At 48.1% G+C, this 18,931-nt stretch overlaps 2 protein-coding genes across 4 annotated transcripts; both read left to right on the forward strand.

Annotated features, from left to right (window-relative positions):
* Positions 1–5,660: 5,660 nt before the first annotated feature.
* Positions 5,661–15,029, forward strand: LOC120900010 (chitinase-like protein Idgf4). 3 transcript variants are annotated; one of them, XM_040306477.1, is made up of 3 exons: positions 5,661–5,791; positions 9,417–9,649; positions 9,984–10,670. In XM_040306477.1, the coding sequence occupies exons 2-3, from the start codon at positions 9,463–9,465 to the stop codon at positions 10,166–10,168; spliced, it is 372 nt and encodes a 123-aa protein (XP_040162411.1). In that variant the 5' UTR covers positions 5,661–5,791; positions 9,417–9,462; the 3' UTR covers positions 10,169–10,670. The 3 variants fall into 3 exon arrangements, with proteins under 3 accessions (XP_040162411.1, XP_040162412.1, XP_040162410.1); XM_040306478.1 differs by having other exon boundaries at positions 5,662–5,791; positions 9,414–9,649; XM_040306476.1 differs by lacking the exons at positions 5,661–5,791; positions 9,417–9,649; positions 9,984–10,670 and adding exons at positions 12,018–12,293; positions 13,663–14,386; positions 14,465–15,029.
* Positions 15,030–15,848: 819 nt separating this feature from the next.
* Positions 15,849–17,775, forward strand: LOC120900009 (chitinase-like protein Idgf4). The gene is made up of 2 exons (XM_040306475.1): positions 15,849–16,084; positions 16,438–17,775. The coding sequence occupies exons 1-2, from the start codon at positions 15,949–15,951 to the stop codon at positions 17,643–17,645; spliced, it is 1,344 nt and encodes a 447-aa protein (XP_040162409.1). The 5' UTR covers positions 15,849–15,948; the 3' UTR covers positions 17,646–17,775.
* The last annotated feature ends 1,156 nt before the right edge of the window (positions 17,776–18,931 follow it).

Genomic DNA, 18,931 nt, shown 5'->3' on the forward strand with positions numbered 1-18,931 from the left:
CGGGTGCTTTATGGTGGCGCGTTTTAACGTTCGGTTGAATATTTCATCTGCTCCACTCGCGTGCGTTGGAGGAAAATATGGATGGAAATATTTCATTCTTCTCCCGCGTGGCACATTTGCGAACGCAGCGGCTGGTGGTGGTGGACTGGAGTTACGGTGGAGAGCTCATAACTCTAAAAGTCATTCGGGCCCCCGCCCCTGTTGCGCTTCGTCGATGGTGATAGTTTGATAGCGTGGCAAGGGAGGAAGGCAAGACACAGGGGCACTGTGTGAGCAATCAAATAAAGCTCTGAAGTGTTCGTGCCATTACCGGCAGCGGATGCGGAAGATCGCAATCTGACGGACGTCTACGGTAGCGCACCAGGTGGCGGAATCAACCAGGTAGCTTTTTCTTGGCAATGCGAGGTAGTGTGAGGCTTATGTGATGAGGTAAATGTGGCTGGAAGAATATATTATCAGGTAGATTGAATTTGATCTTATCTATCAAACAAGGAGAAGAATGTAGATGCATTTAGCTTTGTTGAAATTGTCTTATTTCTAGAAAAGTAACATTGATTCAAGCCCACATGCTGAAATAACCGCCACTTTCAAAACTAATGCTATGTACTGCAAATTGCCTAACCGCAGGCGTTTTGTTCTAGCTTGAAGTACCGAGGTATAGATGGCGCTGGCGACCAAACAACGATCGATCGCCCAAGAATGAAGGGGTAATAATTTGCTAAGAGATTTAAAACACTTTCCAAAGTAACTCGATAAACAATCCTCGCAGTTGCAACTCCAATCCATCCACTCTGCGCGAAGGTAATTTAAGACCCAAGACAAAGTTACGCGATTCCATTACGCAAATGAAACAACGGTGCCAATCGTGCCAATAGAAGGGAAGCAAAAGCACCCAGCAGTTTGAGCGAAACTTTCCTTGCGAAGAAGGTTGAATGTAAATGGTTGTAAATGATGCCAAAATCGCTCACCAGCAGTAAAGATGGAAAAATGGCAACGCTTGCAGCAGCAGTTCAGTGTCCAACGACGCATTTTGACGGACAATCCACTTACCGAAGAACCTCGCAGCAGAGGAGCGAGGAAAGAGCGCATGGGGCGTGGAGGAAAAAGTTTCCAAAACGTAATTTCGTTGATGCAGGTTCTGAGTTAGTTGGCCGTGAAAGATGAAATTAGACGGCACTGGGGATCGCTTTTTTGTCGTTGGTGGCGTGGAACAGACGAGAGATAAAGTGAGAGAGCTGTTGGAAAAGTTTGGCACAGAGGTGTTCGAAGCTTCGGCTGTGAGGGTAGTATGCAGAAGAAGGGAGCTTTAAAAAAAACACGGTCCCATGCAACGGAGTCGGCAGGTGGCGTTCGGGTGTGTGTCTTGTATGGTGAATATTTATTATGGAGCGTGTGAGAAAGGACACTTGGTGTGGACAGGTTTTTCATTTTCACTGACGTTCGTATTGCAGATTCCATCCATCAGGTGGGATTTACATACAGCTACTACCGAGAGCTTGGGCTGTCGGAAGAGTCTCGCAAACTATCCACTATCACCAATGGCAATGCAACGACACGAAGACGGAAAGAAGCATACACATATTGAAATTCCCGTCAGCTTTGGGTTGGGCTGCATTCGTGTTCGCTCTGGAATGATGCATGAAAAGAAATCCAAACTCCAGAGAATTTCCCCCGGCATTGGGATGAGTGTGCCATGTGTGGCCATGTGTGCAAAGAAGGATGGTGAAAATCCATCTGATTACGAGTCCGTCTCTCGGCTGCCGGGCTTTCGGACGCTTCGATTCGCAAGGGGTTTCGGCATGCTGGCAGCAAAAGCTTATGCGTCACGTGTTTGAGCCAGGCGAATGAAATATTTATCAGACCATGTTGCAGATTGCGGATTTTGGGAGAGAAAAGAAATGTGTCTTTCGAAAACAGGATTTGAACAGGGGGGGGGGGGGGGGGGGAGGTTGAGCGAAAGAAAGAATCCTTAATCCAGAGCCAGACATTTTCCATGCCGTTCGTTCTGGTAGAATATGGAGATTGCACGACATCACCATACTTATTGAATGCATCAGTAGACGGAATAAATTTGTCGTACTGGTTTGCAAATTTTATACATTTTTCCACCAACATCAATAGACGCTTTACGCTTACCAGCATGAATAATCGATTGTACGTACAAAGTGAACAATAAAATCAAACGCTCAAATCAAACTGATTGTTCGACCAGGCTCATGTTGGGTATTGAGGCTCCCAGGCGTCCGGCGTTGAGTCAATCAGCCCGTCCTGGCCACTAATGAACGATCCCCCCCCCCAAGCCCTATGAGGCATATTAGCATGTGTTGTAGTGCATGTGCCGGCCCCATGTCTGATGAACCCGAGACCGCATAATTATCGTTAACAAAATAGTACAATTGTTGTAGCGCGCGTGTGTGTGTATTCCCTTCACCTATGAGCCCGCTTTTGTGGCACTAATGTGGGACGATGGCACGTGGAAAGTGTATGGGAAAAATGGGAAAAGCAGTGAGTGCTCAATTGCCGCAGAGCGTTGATGAGCAAAGCTAATAGAATTGTACTGAGCAGTTGTATTTCCGTTCGGGGTTTTCCATGGTGAGGTTTGTTAGTTGCGTAAATGTATGCAATTTCCCTGGTATCAAACTGATTGGCCTGGTGTGACTGGTCAGAATTAGTGAGTATAAAATTAATAGCATCAAAATCATCTTGATTGATCCATAAACCTTTTCGTTCTGCTGTATTTCTACTCACATTAAGCATATCGTTTGTTTATTGCTGGGATTTCCAACATTACACAAAACTTAAATCGAAACGATTTGTTTGCTTCCCACAGCTCCTCCTCCCCTCAGTTTTCTCACCTCACGATATCATCTACAACTCCCCCCTACGAGCTCCAGTCTTTCACGCAAACCATGCCGTGCTAGGAAAAGTCGAGAAGTCGCTACACAGTCATGAGCCGATTTGGGTTTTTCCGGGCCAAACACACACACACGGCGCCCCCCGCCGTCGACAACCTTCATCAAAAAAGACACACCATTCTCCGCGGGAGCGAAGCAAACAAAAACAAAGCAAAAACAACCAGTGATACTGCAAGCGATACACGCACGTACGCGTGCCGCGCAACCCCGTGGGGTGTGGTACAATATTTATCCACCATTTGGACGACACATAAAAACAATCTGGAGGCAGTTTATTTTCTACACAAACACACACACAGAGACAAAAAAGAGGAAGAAAGAAAATGGTAAAAAACACCAGCAGACAGTCGTTGTCGAAGAATTGCAAAAGTTACTCAACCTCACCAGGCCCTTACCACACTGAGGGAAGTTGCATTACGGGAAACTACCAAACATGATGACACATGATGATAACATTAAGTACTTCAACACACACAGACAGACAGTGTGTGTGTGTGAGACAGAGAGGGAGAGACATTTTTCCTCCCTTTAAGTTCGATGGAGATGAGGAAAAGCAAACGAAACAAAAAAGCTTCCCATATTCCAAGTGTCAAAGCGCCTGTCAGTTCAAAGCAACGATAAGGCATGTGGATTTGGCTTGCACGCCTCCGTCTTGGGTTTTGTTTTTACACGCGGACCACGTGGAAGGGAAGACAAAATGAAGGGCGGCAGACAAGGCAACAGACTTCCGACAGCTACGGAGACAATCAGATTTCGGTTGCATCTGCCCTGCGGCACCCAAAGGTGATTTATTTTCCACTAAAAGGTTCACGCCGAATGTCAGTCTCGCGGCTCGCGTGTGGGATGCTGTCGTCATGGCGCCAATCAAAGCAACCGGCTACTGGATGGAATTGGATGGACGTTTTCGAGAGCGTTTGATTTAATCGTTGGGTGAACGCTGTCACGAAAATCAGGAAATTCAATAATTGAAGCGCAATAATGGCAATACAATCTAGAATAATGGAAGAATAAACTAAATCGCCTTAGTCATCGGTAAGTTCTCATGCCCAAACAAAAACACACTCACCCATTGACTCATCGCCTGGGGTTCCATATCGGCATAGAATTGCTACACCGCCGTACGGCCCCAATTGATGCTTTCCACTCAATTGATTATGCGCGGCCCCCCTCCTACAAACACACAAGCCGGTGTTAGGCCTTTTATAGTTGAGTGAGCTTGTCTGCTGTCTCATGCTGTCTGTCCCAACGCCGGTGGCTTGCGCTGTTTAGATTTTTTTGTGATCGAGATGTGCACACTATTTTCGCATCACGGCAGCGCACAGCTCCATGTGGGTGTGACCTTCGCGACCCTGGCTTCCTGGGCGGCAGGTGCGTAGAAGCGTAACCGTATGCCCATAAAGCCGCCAAACACACACGCGGAGATTTACCGTTTGTGTAGCGCTTGATGATGACATGGAATGTGAGGCCACGCGCGCACACAGGGAAGGGTTTCGTTTTCGCGCTACGAACTACGAACTAGAGCGTGCGGCGCGTGGAATATCCTTTCCCGTTAGGGGGAGACCTTTGGCTTTTTCGTTGTAAAGTCATCATTATAATGAATAGCATTGATATTGCACTGAGTGTGTGTGTGTCTCAGCAAACGACGATCGCTATCAGCGTCTAATGGGCACCGCGGATTTGGATGTGTGTTTCAAGCCATTAAACCAGTTCGTAGATATGAAATTAATTAATTAATTAGAGGATGTGAGGCCTCTTCCTGGAATCACATCAATTTTCCAACGGTACAACTAAGCGGATGTAAAGGGGTTTCAATATGATGGAGCCACGGTGCCCATTCAAAACCAGAGAACAATCCATCACAATTCCTCCAACGCGATTGATTTCGTTTGAACCATCCCGGTTTGGAGCTTTTGTGTTTGCAAGCAACATCAAACATACACCGGTCGTGATAGACGGAAATTCTGAGGGAAAATCCCACCCCAATCCCAACCAGTCAGTGGTGGTGAAGTGAACGAACTCTCGGGGGGTTTTTATGCTGCAACGCTGCATTGCATCTCCCCATGAATGCTAGGGAACCATCAAGGGGCGAGCGAGAAAAGGGGGGGAGGTTATGTTTCGTCAGCTGCAGAGAGTGAACCAGTTTGCAGCTGGGCCGTGCTGCAATGACGGTGGCCACAGCAAGAACCAGTTAGTGACACATGCATACGCGGGCCAACGGATATCGTACGACTATCGATCGTGCACTATCCATCATTTAGGCAACATCCATCATAATTCGAGCAGTTTTGGGATTGGGTAAAAACGAAAAAAAGAAGCGTTTCCTGCTTCTGAACAGCATGTAACAACGATGTGTGCACCCGTGGGGTTTTTGTTTCGTTTTGTTGCTGGCTGTTTGGTTCTACGCAGTTACCGTTAAATGCGATCCAACCTTAAACTCTTCTTACTCCCTAGGTAACGTCCAAAAAGGAACGCTCGCGTACGGAGGTCTCGGCGTGACATTAGCTATTGCTCTACCCATGTTTAGGGACAACAGGGGCCCCCTACTTTGTACGAACTACACTACCCTTAAACGAAACGTGCCCAACATACGGCAGACGGGGGCAGACGGGTAATGTTTATGGTGCGCACTGCTCGGGTACGAACCCGCTCAAAGGCGTAGAGAGAAAGAGAGAGAGGGAGAGGGGGGAGGCAGAAAGCTGGCGTTGTTGCCGGCAGTGGTGGTGGAACGTATAAAAACAAAGGCACGGTCCGGCGGTAGCGTTTAGTAGTGACCGATAGAGAGTTGCGCACGGAGCCTTTTCGTGTCTTGTTTCAGCGCCAACGAAAGTGAAAACGTACTCGCGCACACCGTCACCGTGAGAAGTGAATCTAGACAGGTGAGAGCAACAGAGAGAGAAAGAGAGACAGCGAAAGCATTACACATTACGTGAAATGGTGCACGGTGCACTTTCCTCGTGCGTGTGGAGTTCAATTCTGGGGCCAATCGATGGAAAGTCCGTTTCTATTGGTAGCGAGGAGTACGCACCAAGCCCAGCCTGGACAGCCTGGTGACATAATGATGCGTTTAAAACCGAGAATTTCATAATCCATAGTGCGTGCATTGGTACGCGTACGCGTATTGGCCCATCCGGTGTTTGGGCGCATTGAAATGAAGTGAAACGCACTTGCGCGCCGGACTTGTGGTTGATTGCGGTTTTGGTGCGCCCGTTCACCTTTACCACGCGGCACCCGCAACGAGATCGAGCGATCGGTGTGATCGGCTGGGTGCGCCAAAGTAGTCCACTGTGCTAGCGCCTCCGTTGCTGTCCGGCCTGTGCTTATGTAATTTGCTGGTTCTGCGGTATCCACCACCACTACCAGCACTGCGGCTAGAGGAGCCGGCGTACCAAACTTCCAAATTGGACACCATAAGGAAACGAGGTTGACGACGAGGTTTGGGACTCGGTGGTCGAACACATGTTGCAAAAGTGAGGCACGAAATGTAGCGCAGCCACGATGTGTCGATCTGTCGCGGTCGTCGCTGCCCGGTGCTTTATCTTGCTTTTATATTGGTTGCTATGGCGATCAGTGTACTTTGCCGCCGGCTATGATGTTTAATAGACAGTGAGATATACATAATGCTCGTGTAGAGACGGCCGTCATGGTGTACGCTCTAAGTCTAATTAAAATGTGTGTGTGTGCGTGTGTTTGCAATGTTACTTATTTTAAAAGGTTCACCCTCGTCTCGTCGCTCACCGTTTGGAATTAATATTGCAGGTGACGTGATGGAGGAAGGTGAACAAGAAATTAGTTTTCGTAACATACACACAACGGACGGTCACGGCAGTAGGGATCTTTAATTATTATCACACTTTTCCACTCTCCCTTGAGCTGACTGACTGACTGACTGTCCCCATTGCCGACGGGTGATAATTGTGCCGCCGGGGATTTACCAGGTAGCTCCGAAAGTGAGACGCCTATGTTGGCCAAGTTCGTGTCATGGTCAGTTGACTTTGGCGGGTGTTATGTGGGTTGGCGCGTTTTTTTTTTGTTGGTTTTGTTTGTTTTCGGCACACGTCCCGTCCCGAGCGAACAAGCCGTCTGAAGTAACACAACTCATAGGCAGCAGCGGTGTCTTTGTAGAGAGGCGCGTTCAGCTTTCAACACTGGACAGTGTTTTATAGTGTTACTGTCCATTGTCCAATGCACCGTCGTGGGCATTGTTTTAGCGAGAGAGATGGTTTATGGTTCGGGTTGCATCTTTTTAGCGGTTGCTATGATAACTTTGTTTTACCACCATGACGCAAAGCTCATACGCAACGAACCTTTACTTTGAGCTTTTTTTTTAGCCTTTGACGTAGGCACGCGTGTATTAATCATTCGAAATTATTGACACGATGCTGTTGTTTGCTCACGACTGTTCAGAGGCACACTTGAGAGGGCTTCGTTCACCAAAGCACTTTTATTCGCAAGATTATTACAGCTTACCTTCACCGCGGCGCCGATGAGTTTCGCCGTAGTGTGCGCTCTTACCTGGGTGTGCAGTAAGAGGCAGCCCTTGAAGTGGTCATTGCACGTGTGCGGTGCGCGGTGGCGAGTAATGTGAACTGCAATTAGCATGCGAATCATCAAACACAAATGAGGTTTGCTGAGCTGAGTGGAGAGCGGGTAGAGATTTTGTATGCCAGACTTATTGGGGTAAAGGTTTTGCTAATAAGCTTCACACTTTTTCACATGAATGTGTTTAAAAATCGTACTACGAAGAGATCATACGATCAAAGAGACTCTCATCCGCTTCAAACCACTCTTAAAAATGGTGTTTCGCTTTCTTGGAATCAGTTTGAACGAATTGTGAGCGAGTTAAACGTGGAAATTGCCCTATAATTGGCAACAGTGACACGGTTCGCCTATTTGCTTCCATTCCACAATCGATTAGACTTTATTCAGTTGGAAAATTGGGTTCCAAGGAATCAGAGAAAAAAACATGTATCCTTTCCCACGTGCGGGTGAAGAATCAATGTAGACGAGCGTGGGTTTATACCATTAAATTGAATTTACTTGCGGCTTGGTTTTAAGACGAGCTACCATGTGTTGATTTGAATGTTAATCGCTTTTTAAAAAATAATCTCCCAACATAAGTTATAAACATCAGGATCAAATTTGCGCACCAGTAAGCTCTCTCGATTTATCATGTCTGTGGCCTGATGAAACGTTTGTCACCATTCAGGCGACGAAAGCATCCTCCAGCCCCGGTGGCACCGCCGCCAGAAGAAGTCGATGTAAATTTGGGTAATTTGTCGGATTTACATTAATTACCGCTACCAGTCGAGAGGAAAATCGCTTTCCGTTTTTGCAAAATCCCGCATCACGGTCGGGCTGCACACGGTTTGAAGAAACGGGACGATAATTTGATTTTGTGCGAAAAAGCGTACCACGCGCGTCGTAGAATGCTTTCGCGTGGCGGCAATGCCTGCTCCACGGTCTTGCTTCGGGCTGCGGGCTTCGGGCATGCTAATGCAATAACGGTTCTTGGGGGAGGGGGGGGTTTGGGGGCATTATAATAGTAGCACCAGTAGCATCTGTAACAGATTAAATTGAATCAGAGCTCGAGAATGGAAAAACGGTGCCCTGAATCCTGCCCGGATCCTTTGGCGCGCGCGATCGTTCTAATCTAATCGGGTGAATTATTCTGTCCTTCTGTCTGTCTTCGTACCGTGTGCCGTGGGAGGCACGACGAAAGGGCATGGCAATAATAATGTCGTTTCAGCGCTTTGGTTTTGATGGAGAATAAACAAAAATGAGAATGGCGTCTTTTCCCCCCCAAAACTTGAAGATGATTAAACGATGCTTGAAACGAGCCAGGACCGTTACCATTCTACTAACGACAAGTTTCGCCGACAATATCGCTACACAAAGGCCGTTGTTTTCAAGTTGTGTCAGAATAATTGGTCTTTGCGAATCGTATCCTTCGATGTTTCGCTTCACTTCGCGTATTGTTAGAGACGTCTTGCCAGCGCGACTCACTGAAGCGTGTGTGCATTGCCACTTGGGGAAGGGAAGGCCTATCGTACGCTCAGTACCCGTGATTGGAATGATGATGAGCGATAATGTTTCTTTTTTTTATGGTGGAGGAATTTGATCGCATTGCGTTGTAATCGCTGCCGTTAGCACGATACGGATGGTGGGAGAGTTGTTGTACTGGGACTGTTGTTGTTGTTGTTGTGCTAGTCGATCGATACATTTTATGAGGACCGTTTGAAATATTTGATCGTCAGGAAATATTGGCAATTAAAGTTAAGAAATTGATTGAATAACTCAGGGTCATATTAAAGGACACTTTTTACAGCTTTCATGACTGTAACTGTCCATCGATCAGTCAACCACAGTCAAGGACAATGACATTGAAGTGTCGTTTTAATTCCATCCATCTATTCCCAGCAAATTGATTTCACCAGTTCTCAACTACCGTTAAACGATACAAGTTCTAACAATTTGCTTTTCATTTGCTTCTTTACCCAGCAGCGTACCGTAAGTTCTTGAAAGCAACAATCAACCAAACAGCGGCACAATGAAGCACCTGACAATGGTTGCCATTTTCGCGATGGTGGTCGTGTTGGCCAGCGCCCAGAAGTACACCGACAAGTTCGACAACATCGATGTGGACCGCGTACTGTCGAACGATCGAATTCTCAACAACTACCTCAAGTGCCTGCTCGACAAGGGACCGTGCACCCAGGAGGGTCGTGAGCTGAAGAGTAAGTATCGGGGCTGGCGGATTGGATTGGGGGGGATTTTAGATTGAATTTAATTTTAAAACAGATCGAACGGTAGCATTTTGTTGTATTGGACAAATTGATAAAAACGAATTTTATACTTTTTTGATGAGCATGAAACTTAATCAACTATTCAGTGCTTAGTACCAGTTACCGAGTTAATTCACCTTGTTAACCATTCATAGAGCCGGAGCTTTTCAAGTGCTTTGTCCCTTAGCTTAAGTCCCCTTCAGCCCTCCGTAACGCACTCGGTGGAATGAAGAGCTAATTCCGACAATCAAATGTGAATGCTAATGTCTCTCCACTCTGCCCACAGAAACACTGCCCGATGCGCTGAAGACCAACTGCGAAAAGTGTAGCGAGAAGCAGCGCACCAGCTCCCGCAAGGTAATCGCCCATCTCGAGGAGCGTAAGCCACAGGAATGGAAGAAACTGCTCGACAAGTACGACCCGGAAGGTATCTACAAGAGCAAGTTCGAAAAGATCAACAAGCGCTCGTAGAGTGGGTCGCCCTGTTCCCCTGCCCACCCTGTTCCCTGTGTGCTGCAACCCACCGTCCATTTAGTAGGCCGAGATGTAGAGTGAAAGAGAGAGAGAGAGAGCAAGAGAGATGTATAATTCCAGCAAGGAAAGCGGACACAAGGGAGGAAGCTGTTTTGTGCTAACGGAAGGACCTTTTAAGTGGAGACTAGAGGAGATGACGAATGTGATATAATTGTGTGAATTGAAGGGCAGAGAAATTCGTTCGAGAAAAAACACGAGGCAGAAGTATTTGATTTAATTCAGACAGAAAACGAGAAGAAGTTAAGGTAGTTAAGGAGAGGCAGCGCATTTTTGTTTGAAAATTTATACTCATTTCCTCACAACTGACAAAGGACGACATGAATCATGCTGATAGGACGACCAAGTGTAAAGAGCCATAATTTATTTGATTTTCTATGGAAGAATTGATAATAAAAAACCCCCCACGACAAAACCAAACTCCCCCCTTTTACAATAACAATTGACCATTTGGCAAGCGTTTATTATTCGCCATGCAAATGTTGCAAAAGAGTTGGAAAGTGGAAATATACGTCTACTTCACAGAATCGACAGACAGAAGGCGGGAATTCAATTTCCTGCCGTCCAACACTGGCTGGAGAAAAATACACTGATTCACCCACCGCACTGTACCAGCGTGCCAGCGTACCAACCAGCATAATCGTGTCTGTTCCGAGTGTGTAAACATAGCCCATAGAAGGACCCTGCAGTTGCTGCACTTCACCGGGGAGTGTGCTTGACGTGCTTGCATGTGCATGTAAACCAGCTGGGCCCTGTTTTTCCAGTACACGGTTTTTCTCCATGTCCTGAACATAGGTTTATTTGTTTGCTCGCTCCACACTGCAGTAAGCTCAGCGTCAACGGCGTCAGCCCGGCAACAGAGTCAGAGTCACAGTCGGTTAGGCAAACAACGGCAAATGCATTGTCGTTGGTGCATGAACGCCCAACACAACCACGCACACACGGCGAAGAATGCTATCGTTGATCAGACGTGTCCTCGTGGTAGCAGACGTGGCACACACAACAGCAGTGTCCTAAACAGATCCCTTTTCCGTGGCATGGTTTATCTGGTCCGGTGCAATCTTAACGACATGCGGCAGAGAAAGCAGAAAAACGGGGAAACTTGTCGTCTTGTTGTTGGTTGGTGAAATGTTGCTTACAACCTCATTTCATTTCTATTAAGCATGTTACATGGTGGAGGGACAAAGGCTGAACCGGTCGTGAGTGGGGGAGTGTTGTTTACACTTGCTTTACGTTCTGCTTGTCAAGCTATGCTGGATGACTTGGATGGTAAATAAATTTACAACACCGGACACACTACCGGGTCCGGTCGGCGAGGACACTGAGAAGAGAAGGAAAGTTTTTACCATAGTTACCATAGTGACGAGACGCTATAATCCGTAAGTTATTAATAAACTTGTGGTGGTTTGTTTTGCTGGATATTAAACCTTTGGTTAAACTATGCGTACAGCATGAAGTTTTTGATAATAATAAATGTTTGCTCATAATTGAGAAAAAACACAGATACTCAAAAATGAAACTTCGTTTTCACCTACCAAGTCGCTTACTTGAAGCTTATTTCAAACGCCACCAAGCTGAAGCTTTCGAAGCTTTCAACGATCATCATCTTCCACCACAGCTTCACACAGTTGACAGTTGTGCTGGCGAGCTGAGCTCCTCCTCGCGGGGTCTCTCTCGCGAGATCGAACTCCGTGTTCTGTGGTGTGCCGGGAAAGGGCAAACGGGTGAGAGCGTGAGTGCGCCAAACCTCAACTCGAACCGGGCCGGCTTATAAAACCGAACTTCAACCGTCGCAACTCGGCCATTTAGACTCTACAGGTCTGATCGGTGCAGGTGATTGTGTAACAGGAATCTTCCCTAGACGCTCGTGTGTTTGTCTGTGTTTGTCTGTGTTTCTTTGCGGAAACTACTCCTGAAGGACTCATTGTCCGGAAGCTTCATATCATGTGGTGCAAGCAGTTTGCCGGCGCTCTGCTGCTGCTGGTAGCCACCAGCCAGTACGTGCAATCGCAGCAACCGAGCAAGGTTCTGTGCTACTATGATGCGGCCAACTTCCTGATCGAAGGTAAGTCACGGTCGCAATAACACCCAGGTTGCCGGTATGATTGGAACGATGTGTGCGTGTGTGCGAGAGAGAAAAAAGGTGATGTCATGCGTGTGCTGTCGACCTAGACCGATTTATGGCCACCGAGTGCGAGAACTGCAGGGACGAGCCTCGAATTGGTAATGTGGCGTTGTTGTGCTTCTCACCGTTTTGGTCATTTATTCATTTTCAATTGTTTCTACCGGTGACTCACACACACACACACGCAGACGCAGCAAGCGTTGGTAAAGGTGGAATCGTTATTGTTATACAGTTTGTGATTGGATTAGGTGATTAGCCGGTTTGGAGGCCGTTTGGGTACGATCAAGATAAGACGCGATCAAGACTAGCTTCTCAAAACGGTGAAGATGCATTTAAGATTTTTAATTCACAATTGAAGATATTGAAGTCGATTACTGGAGTGAGTCGGAAGTAAGAAGAAGAAACTACTTAAAATGCTAATAAGTTGTTGTCGAGAATGATCTTCATCTTGCAGAAGATCATGTATAAAATTATTGTTGTGCTGTAATATCAAGTACAATTTTATGGCACTTATAAGCCAATTAGTTTTATGCATATGTATTGTTGGAGCGATCATCCAATTTGCCAGACGGGGTGTAATTGCATCTAGTACGGTTATAGGTTGAAATGTAATACGCTCGAAATTTGAATACTTAAACGACAATCGCGTCACGCCTGTGTACCATGGCACAGGTTTATGATGATTGTTTGGCCGCAAGCCAGCCGACAATTATCACCTACGAAGTAGTGCGAGTCTACTGCGAGGCCAACGGAGCTTGACGGAAGCGGGCAGCTAGAATGTTCTGACACCACCGTCTTTGTTCGGTCATTTTGTGTACACACCAGCACACACCGGCAAGCCGGTAGAAATCACCGGCGATTACGTAAACAGCACTGAAATTCATTTGGTCATTATTTGTGTGTTGCCTTTTGTACAAGCGATTGGAGGTAAGAAAGTGTACGAAATGGAAGGGATCTTTTCCCTGCCCCGATCGGTCTATTTGTTTCGTTCGTTATCGGTTGCGAGCGTGTGGCAATGGGGGCGAGGGATTTCAAAATGGGCGCAAAAAAGCGACTGCATGCAACAAGCACGGCGGTTCACTTTCCCCGGCGATTGATTATCACTCTTTTGGGACGGGAGTGTACACAGCGCCGATAACCTTTACCGGGTGTGTGGATTAGTTTGAACCGGTCACCGAGATCACGCAAGTGTAGCCCCTCCCCTCCCGATAAGGACATTCGACAATTTGTGTTGCAAAAGATTTGATTGCAGTATAGGCTGACCATTTTTTTTCGTTTGTTTGTTTGTCTGTGGTACGTTTCTTTACAGGTTTGGGAAAAGTATCGCTCGCTGACATTGATGCCGCCCTGCCCTTCTGTACGCATCTCGTCTACGGTTATGCCGGCATCGATGTCGAAACCAACAAAGCGGTTAGCCGTCAACCGAACCTGGATTTGGACACGGGCAAGGGCAACTACCGCACGGTGACGCAGCTGAAGAGCAAGTATCCTTCGCTGAAGGTGCTGCTCGGTCTCGGAGGCTACAAGTTCTCCGAGCCCTCGATCAAGTACCTCACGCTGCTGGAGTCTGGCGCTGCCCGCATCACCTTCATCAACTCCGTGTACTCGCTGCTGAAGACGTACGGATTCGATGGTGTCGATTTGGAATGGCAGTTCCCGATGAACAAGCCGAAGAAAGTCCGCTCGACGCTGGGTGGTGTATGGCACGGATTCAAGAAAGTGTTCAGCGGCGACAGTGTGCTGGATGAGAAGGCTGAGGAGCATCGGGAGGAGTTTACGGCACTGCTGCGTGAGTTGAAGAATGCGTTCCGCTCGGATGGATACCAGCTGGGTATTACCGTGCTGCCCCATGTGAACTCGTCGGTGTTTATGGACATTCCGGCCATCATTAACTATCTGGACTTTGTGAACATTGCCGCGTACGATCAGCAGACGGCGACGCGCAACAAGAAGGAAGCGGATCATGCTGCTCCACTGTACGAGCTGAGCGATCGTGTCCCTGGTAACAATGTAGATGGACAGGTTCGTCTATGGTACGTGATCGAAAGAACGCTTGGAAGTTGTATGAATATCGATTAAGAACAAATCTCTTTCCTTTGTAATATGCACAGGCTTACGAACAACGCTCCTGCATCGAAGCTGATCGTGTCGATCCCCACGTTCGGACGTGGCTGGAAGATGAACGGCGATTCGGGCATTACCGGTGTCCCACCTCTGCCAGCGGATGGTCCTTCCAACCCGGGTCCGCAAACGCAAACCGAGGGCTTCTACAGCTGGGCCGAAGTGTGCGCTATGCTGCCGAACCCGAGCAACACCGCCCTGAAGGGTGCCGACGCTCCGCTGCGCAAGGTTGGCGACCCGACGAAGCGCTTCGGATCGTACGCGTTCCGTCTGCCGGACAGTAACGGAGAGCACGGTGTGTGGGTGAGCTACGAGGATCCGGATACGGCCGGCAACAAGGCGGGCTACGTGAAGGCAAAGAATTTGGGCGGTATTGCGATCAACGATCTGTCGTACGACGACTTCCGTGGCAGCTGCGCCGGCGAGAAGTTCCCGATCCTGCGTGCCGCCAAGTATCGGCTGTAGACAGAGCGAGTGCATGGGAGTTTATTGTTTTACACCTTATTTAGAGGATAATGATTTATTTTGAATAAAAAATGACATAGAATGGAATGACTTGGATGTGTTTTTTAAAATGTTGTTGGAGGAAAGAAGATTATTATCCCATAAGAAAGCTGATCGTATCAATATATGAGCTAGTTAAGAAGGATCAGCATCATCACTAGGCTCACAGATTTGCTGAATCTATTGTATTCATCAGCTGTTCAATTCTAAGAAACTACTCTTCATCAACCCCTCAGCAAAACAACCACAACAAAAAACCCATAACCAATTGAATCACTTTGTTGTGGAGTAGGAGGGAATTGTATTCCGACGTAAACAACCGGCACTATCATGGATCGAGCAGACTCGGCTAACAGGGCAAGTGACACAGCATCAACAAAAACAACATTTCGTCCGCGATCCTAGCCTAGCCCCGTGAGCTGGTGTACCGAAATAAACGAACAATCATGTTTATTGCCGGGGCTAGAAGAAGAAAAAGAGTGAAGAGGCCTGCGACCAATCTATCAAGCGAGATGCGAGATCTTGTCGGACTAAAACACTATAAATCATCCTAAGGTCGGAGTCTAGTTTTAGGCCGGGGTCATTTGGGGATTAGGCTGGAAGGAAGGCATCCGAAAACAGACGACTTTTGACAAATCCAGTTTTGATGCACAACAAACGCACAGGAGAAACCGGTCCTGTAGACAAGTATTGAGCTGATAGCAAGAAGAAGCAGCAACAAAAAGATGCTTCCCATCTGCTCGATCTGGAACTCTCGAGCGCTTGCCCGATGAGAGGCTGTGTGCGATTCACTCATCGAGAGAAAGGGCTCCGCCGGTTCGAATCGCACCCGAACACCCATGGTCGAGCCGTTATAAGAGCTGATCTGTGCCCGGGCGTTCGTATCAGTTTGGTGCGAGTCGTCGTGGAAGCTGCTAGAAAGAAGGTGCGATCGTTCGTTGTTCTGTTGTCCCTGTGGTCGTCGATAAAGATGTGGTCGGTGTGGAGGTTAGGCGTCCTGGCCCTGGTGCTGGGCATGCTGGAAGTGTCGTCCGTGCAAGGACAGAACGCAACAACGGGACCGAAGGTGCTTTGTTACTACGATGGTAGCAACGCGTTGAGGGAAGGTAAGAACGGTTTTGGTGACAGACACAATCGCAGTGCCCCGCTGTGTGATTAATTAAACTCACTTAGGCTGCATTTGTGTGCGTTCAAGTCAAGGTGATAAGCGCACACAAGGGTAGAGAGCTTTATCAGGCACACTGTACTGGCCCAGCAGAATTGTGGTTGTAGCATGATTAAGCCGATGACGGTTCGTGCTCTGTAGAAACGTACGCAAGTGCAGTTGATTGGCATGTAAATTAATCACTTGATCGCGTCTCAGCGCTTATCCCGCGTTCCGATCGCCGCCTCCTTTTGCCTGACCCTGAGCTCAAAGTCTGCATCTGCTTATTCTCATCTTCTTTCTTCCTTTTTGTAGGTCTCGGTAAAGTGACCGTGTCCGATATTGAGCTAGCGCTACCCTTCTGTACCCATCTGATGTACGGCTATGCGGGCGTGAACGCTGAAACGTACCGGCTGCGTTCGCTCAACGAAGATCTCGATCTGGACTCGGGCAAGAGCCATTTCCGAGCAGTGACCACACTGAAAAGACGTTACCCTGGGCTGAAGGTGTTCCTGAGCGTCGGCAACTACCGTGATCTGGGCGAGGAGAAACCGTTCGAGAAGTATCTAACGCTGCTAGAATCGGGCGGCTCGCGTACGGCGTTCGTGAACAGTGCGTACTCGCTGCTGAAGACGTACGAGTTCGATGGGCTCGATCTGGCCTGGCAGTTCCCGCAGACGAAACCGAAACGCATTCGCGGCTGGACCGGTAAAGTGTGGCACGGATTCAAGAAGCTGTTCACCGGTGACAGCGTGCTCGATCCGAAGGCTGACGAACATCGGGAAGAGTTTACGGCACTGGTGCGCGATCTGAAGAATGCGTTCGTGCACGATAAGTTCCAGCTGGGGTACACGCAGCTGCCGCACGTCAATCAGACCATCTTCCTGGACATTCCCCTGCTGAAGGATAACATCGATTACGTGAATGTGGCCGCGTACGATCAGCAGACACCGGAGCGTAACCCGAAGGAGGGCGATTACACCGCCCCGATCTACGAACCGGCGGAGCGTGTCGTGGGCAACAATGTGGACGATAAGGTGAAGGCGTGGCACTCGCAGGGCACTCCGCTGGACAAGATCGTAGTGGGCATTGCGACGTACGGTCGGGGCTGGCGGTTGGTGGGCGATTCCGGCATTACGGGCGTTCCCCCAATTCCGGCCGATGGTCCTTCGCCGGCCGGTCCGTACACCAACGTTCCCGGGTTCTACAGCTTCGGCGAGGTGTGCGCTAAGCTGCCAAACCCGGGCAATGCTAATCTGAAGGGAGCGGAGTATCCGTTGCGCAAGATCAACGATCCTACGAAGCGCTTTGGGCCGTACGCGTTCCGCATTCCGGATGAGAATGATGAGCATGGCATATGGTTGTCGTACGAGGATCCGGAAAGCGCAGGCAATAAGGCGGCGTACGTGAAGGCGAAGGGGCTGGGCGGTATCTCGATCAATGATCTGGGGCTGGACGATTTCCGTGGCACGTGCTCGGGCGATAAGTTCCCGATCCTGCGTGCGGCCAAGTACCGGCTGTAGGTGCTGGGGGTGTTCGGTTTAGGGCGTAAGGACGTAGCATTAACGAAGGATTGTATCCGCTTTTACATACCAAGCCAACGAGTGCGATCGACAACTCACAAATAAACGTTTTTAACTGATTTTGATCCAATGTTGATGATTTTAAGAGGAGATTCCTATGTGCTTGAAGCAAGGGTTGTAAAGAAGGTCAAAGGTCAGTATTAACTATTTCGAGTAAATTTATGTAGCTCAATCGTGAACCAGCAGGGATGAAGCGAATGCTTGTTTTGTTCGCACGTTTACACTTCAATAGAACATTCCTGATACGCTGTTGAGTAAGGGAAAAGTACACGTTTCTTTCGCCAAACCCAAAACCGCCCCAAAAGCGTACGAACAACTTCAAATTCCTCCCAGTTTTTTGTGTTGCGTTAGGCTTTTGTTACTTTCTACCGGGTTCTACCGGGAAGCTCCTCTACACTAGAGTTGGTGTGCATCGTGTGTTGAAGAACCTTACAATGCATGTTGATTTTGTCTGCGAATGCAATCGGAAGTGAATTTCTTGTTGAACTAGGACTTGTACAAAAAACTTCCCGGTCGGTTTGTTCTGTTCGGGGTTTTTTTTTGTATGCTCCTCTTTTTCCTGCTGATCGCTTTTGTAGAAGGGAGCTTGTGGCTGTTTGTGTGTTTTGTGCAACAGCGGCAGTAAATGTCATGTGCAAGCAGCGGGAAACCATACACGTGTTCACCAAACGGGAATACTGTACGCAGCAGTAGCAGCAGCAGCAGCAGCGGCATGTAGCTTTTTATTGTGAAGTACGCAAACAAATGCTTTGCGCGAAGGTATGGTGCGCGCACCACAGTGTAGTAAACGAACCGTGCGAATGCTGCACCGAGCACCAGCAGCGTGTGTGTTTGGTTTGCTGTTTCGGCTGCTGCTTTTTCCTCTGGAAAGGAAACTCAAGAGCTAGCAAAATGGCTCCAAACCCTTCCGTATCGCTGCGGTGGGGGAAAAAGGCTTTCTGTTGGGCCGCACGTGTAAACATTGAAAGGGTGAATTGCTTGGTCTTCTGCAACCTATATTCGATTTGCAGCACCAGCAGTAGCATACATTGTGCAGGGCAACATCGCCCTAGGGTGCTTTCGGATTGCAAACCAAGCTGCTCGAGGGTCGAGGTGGGTTTTGCAAATTGGAAGGGGAAGGAGCGAAAACTCAACCGTTTGAATTTGCTGGAAACTTACTTAGAAATGTCAGCAACATGATTCAATGCAATCATGAGCTTTTGGAGGCAATGTGGGTTAGCTGTGTC

Source organism: Anopheles arabiensis, chromosome 3 (genome assembly GCF_016920715.1).
Source record: "Anopheles arabiensis isolate DONGOLA chromosome 3, AaraD3, whole genome shotgun sequence".
Taxonomy (NCBI): Eukaryota; Metazoa; Arthropoda; class Insecta; order Diptera; family Culicidae; genus Anopheles; species Anopheles arabiensis.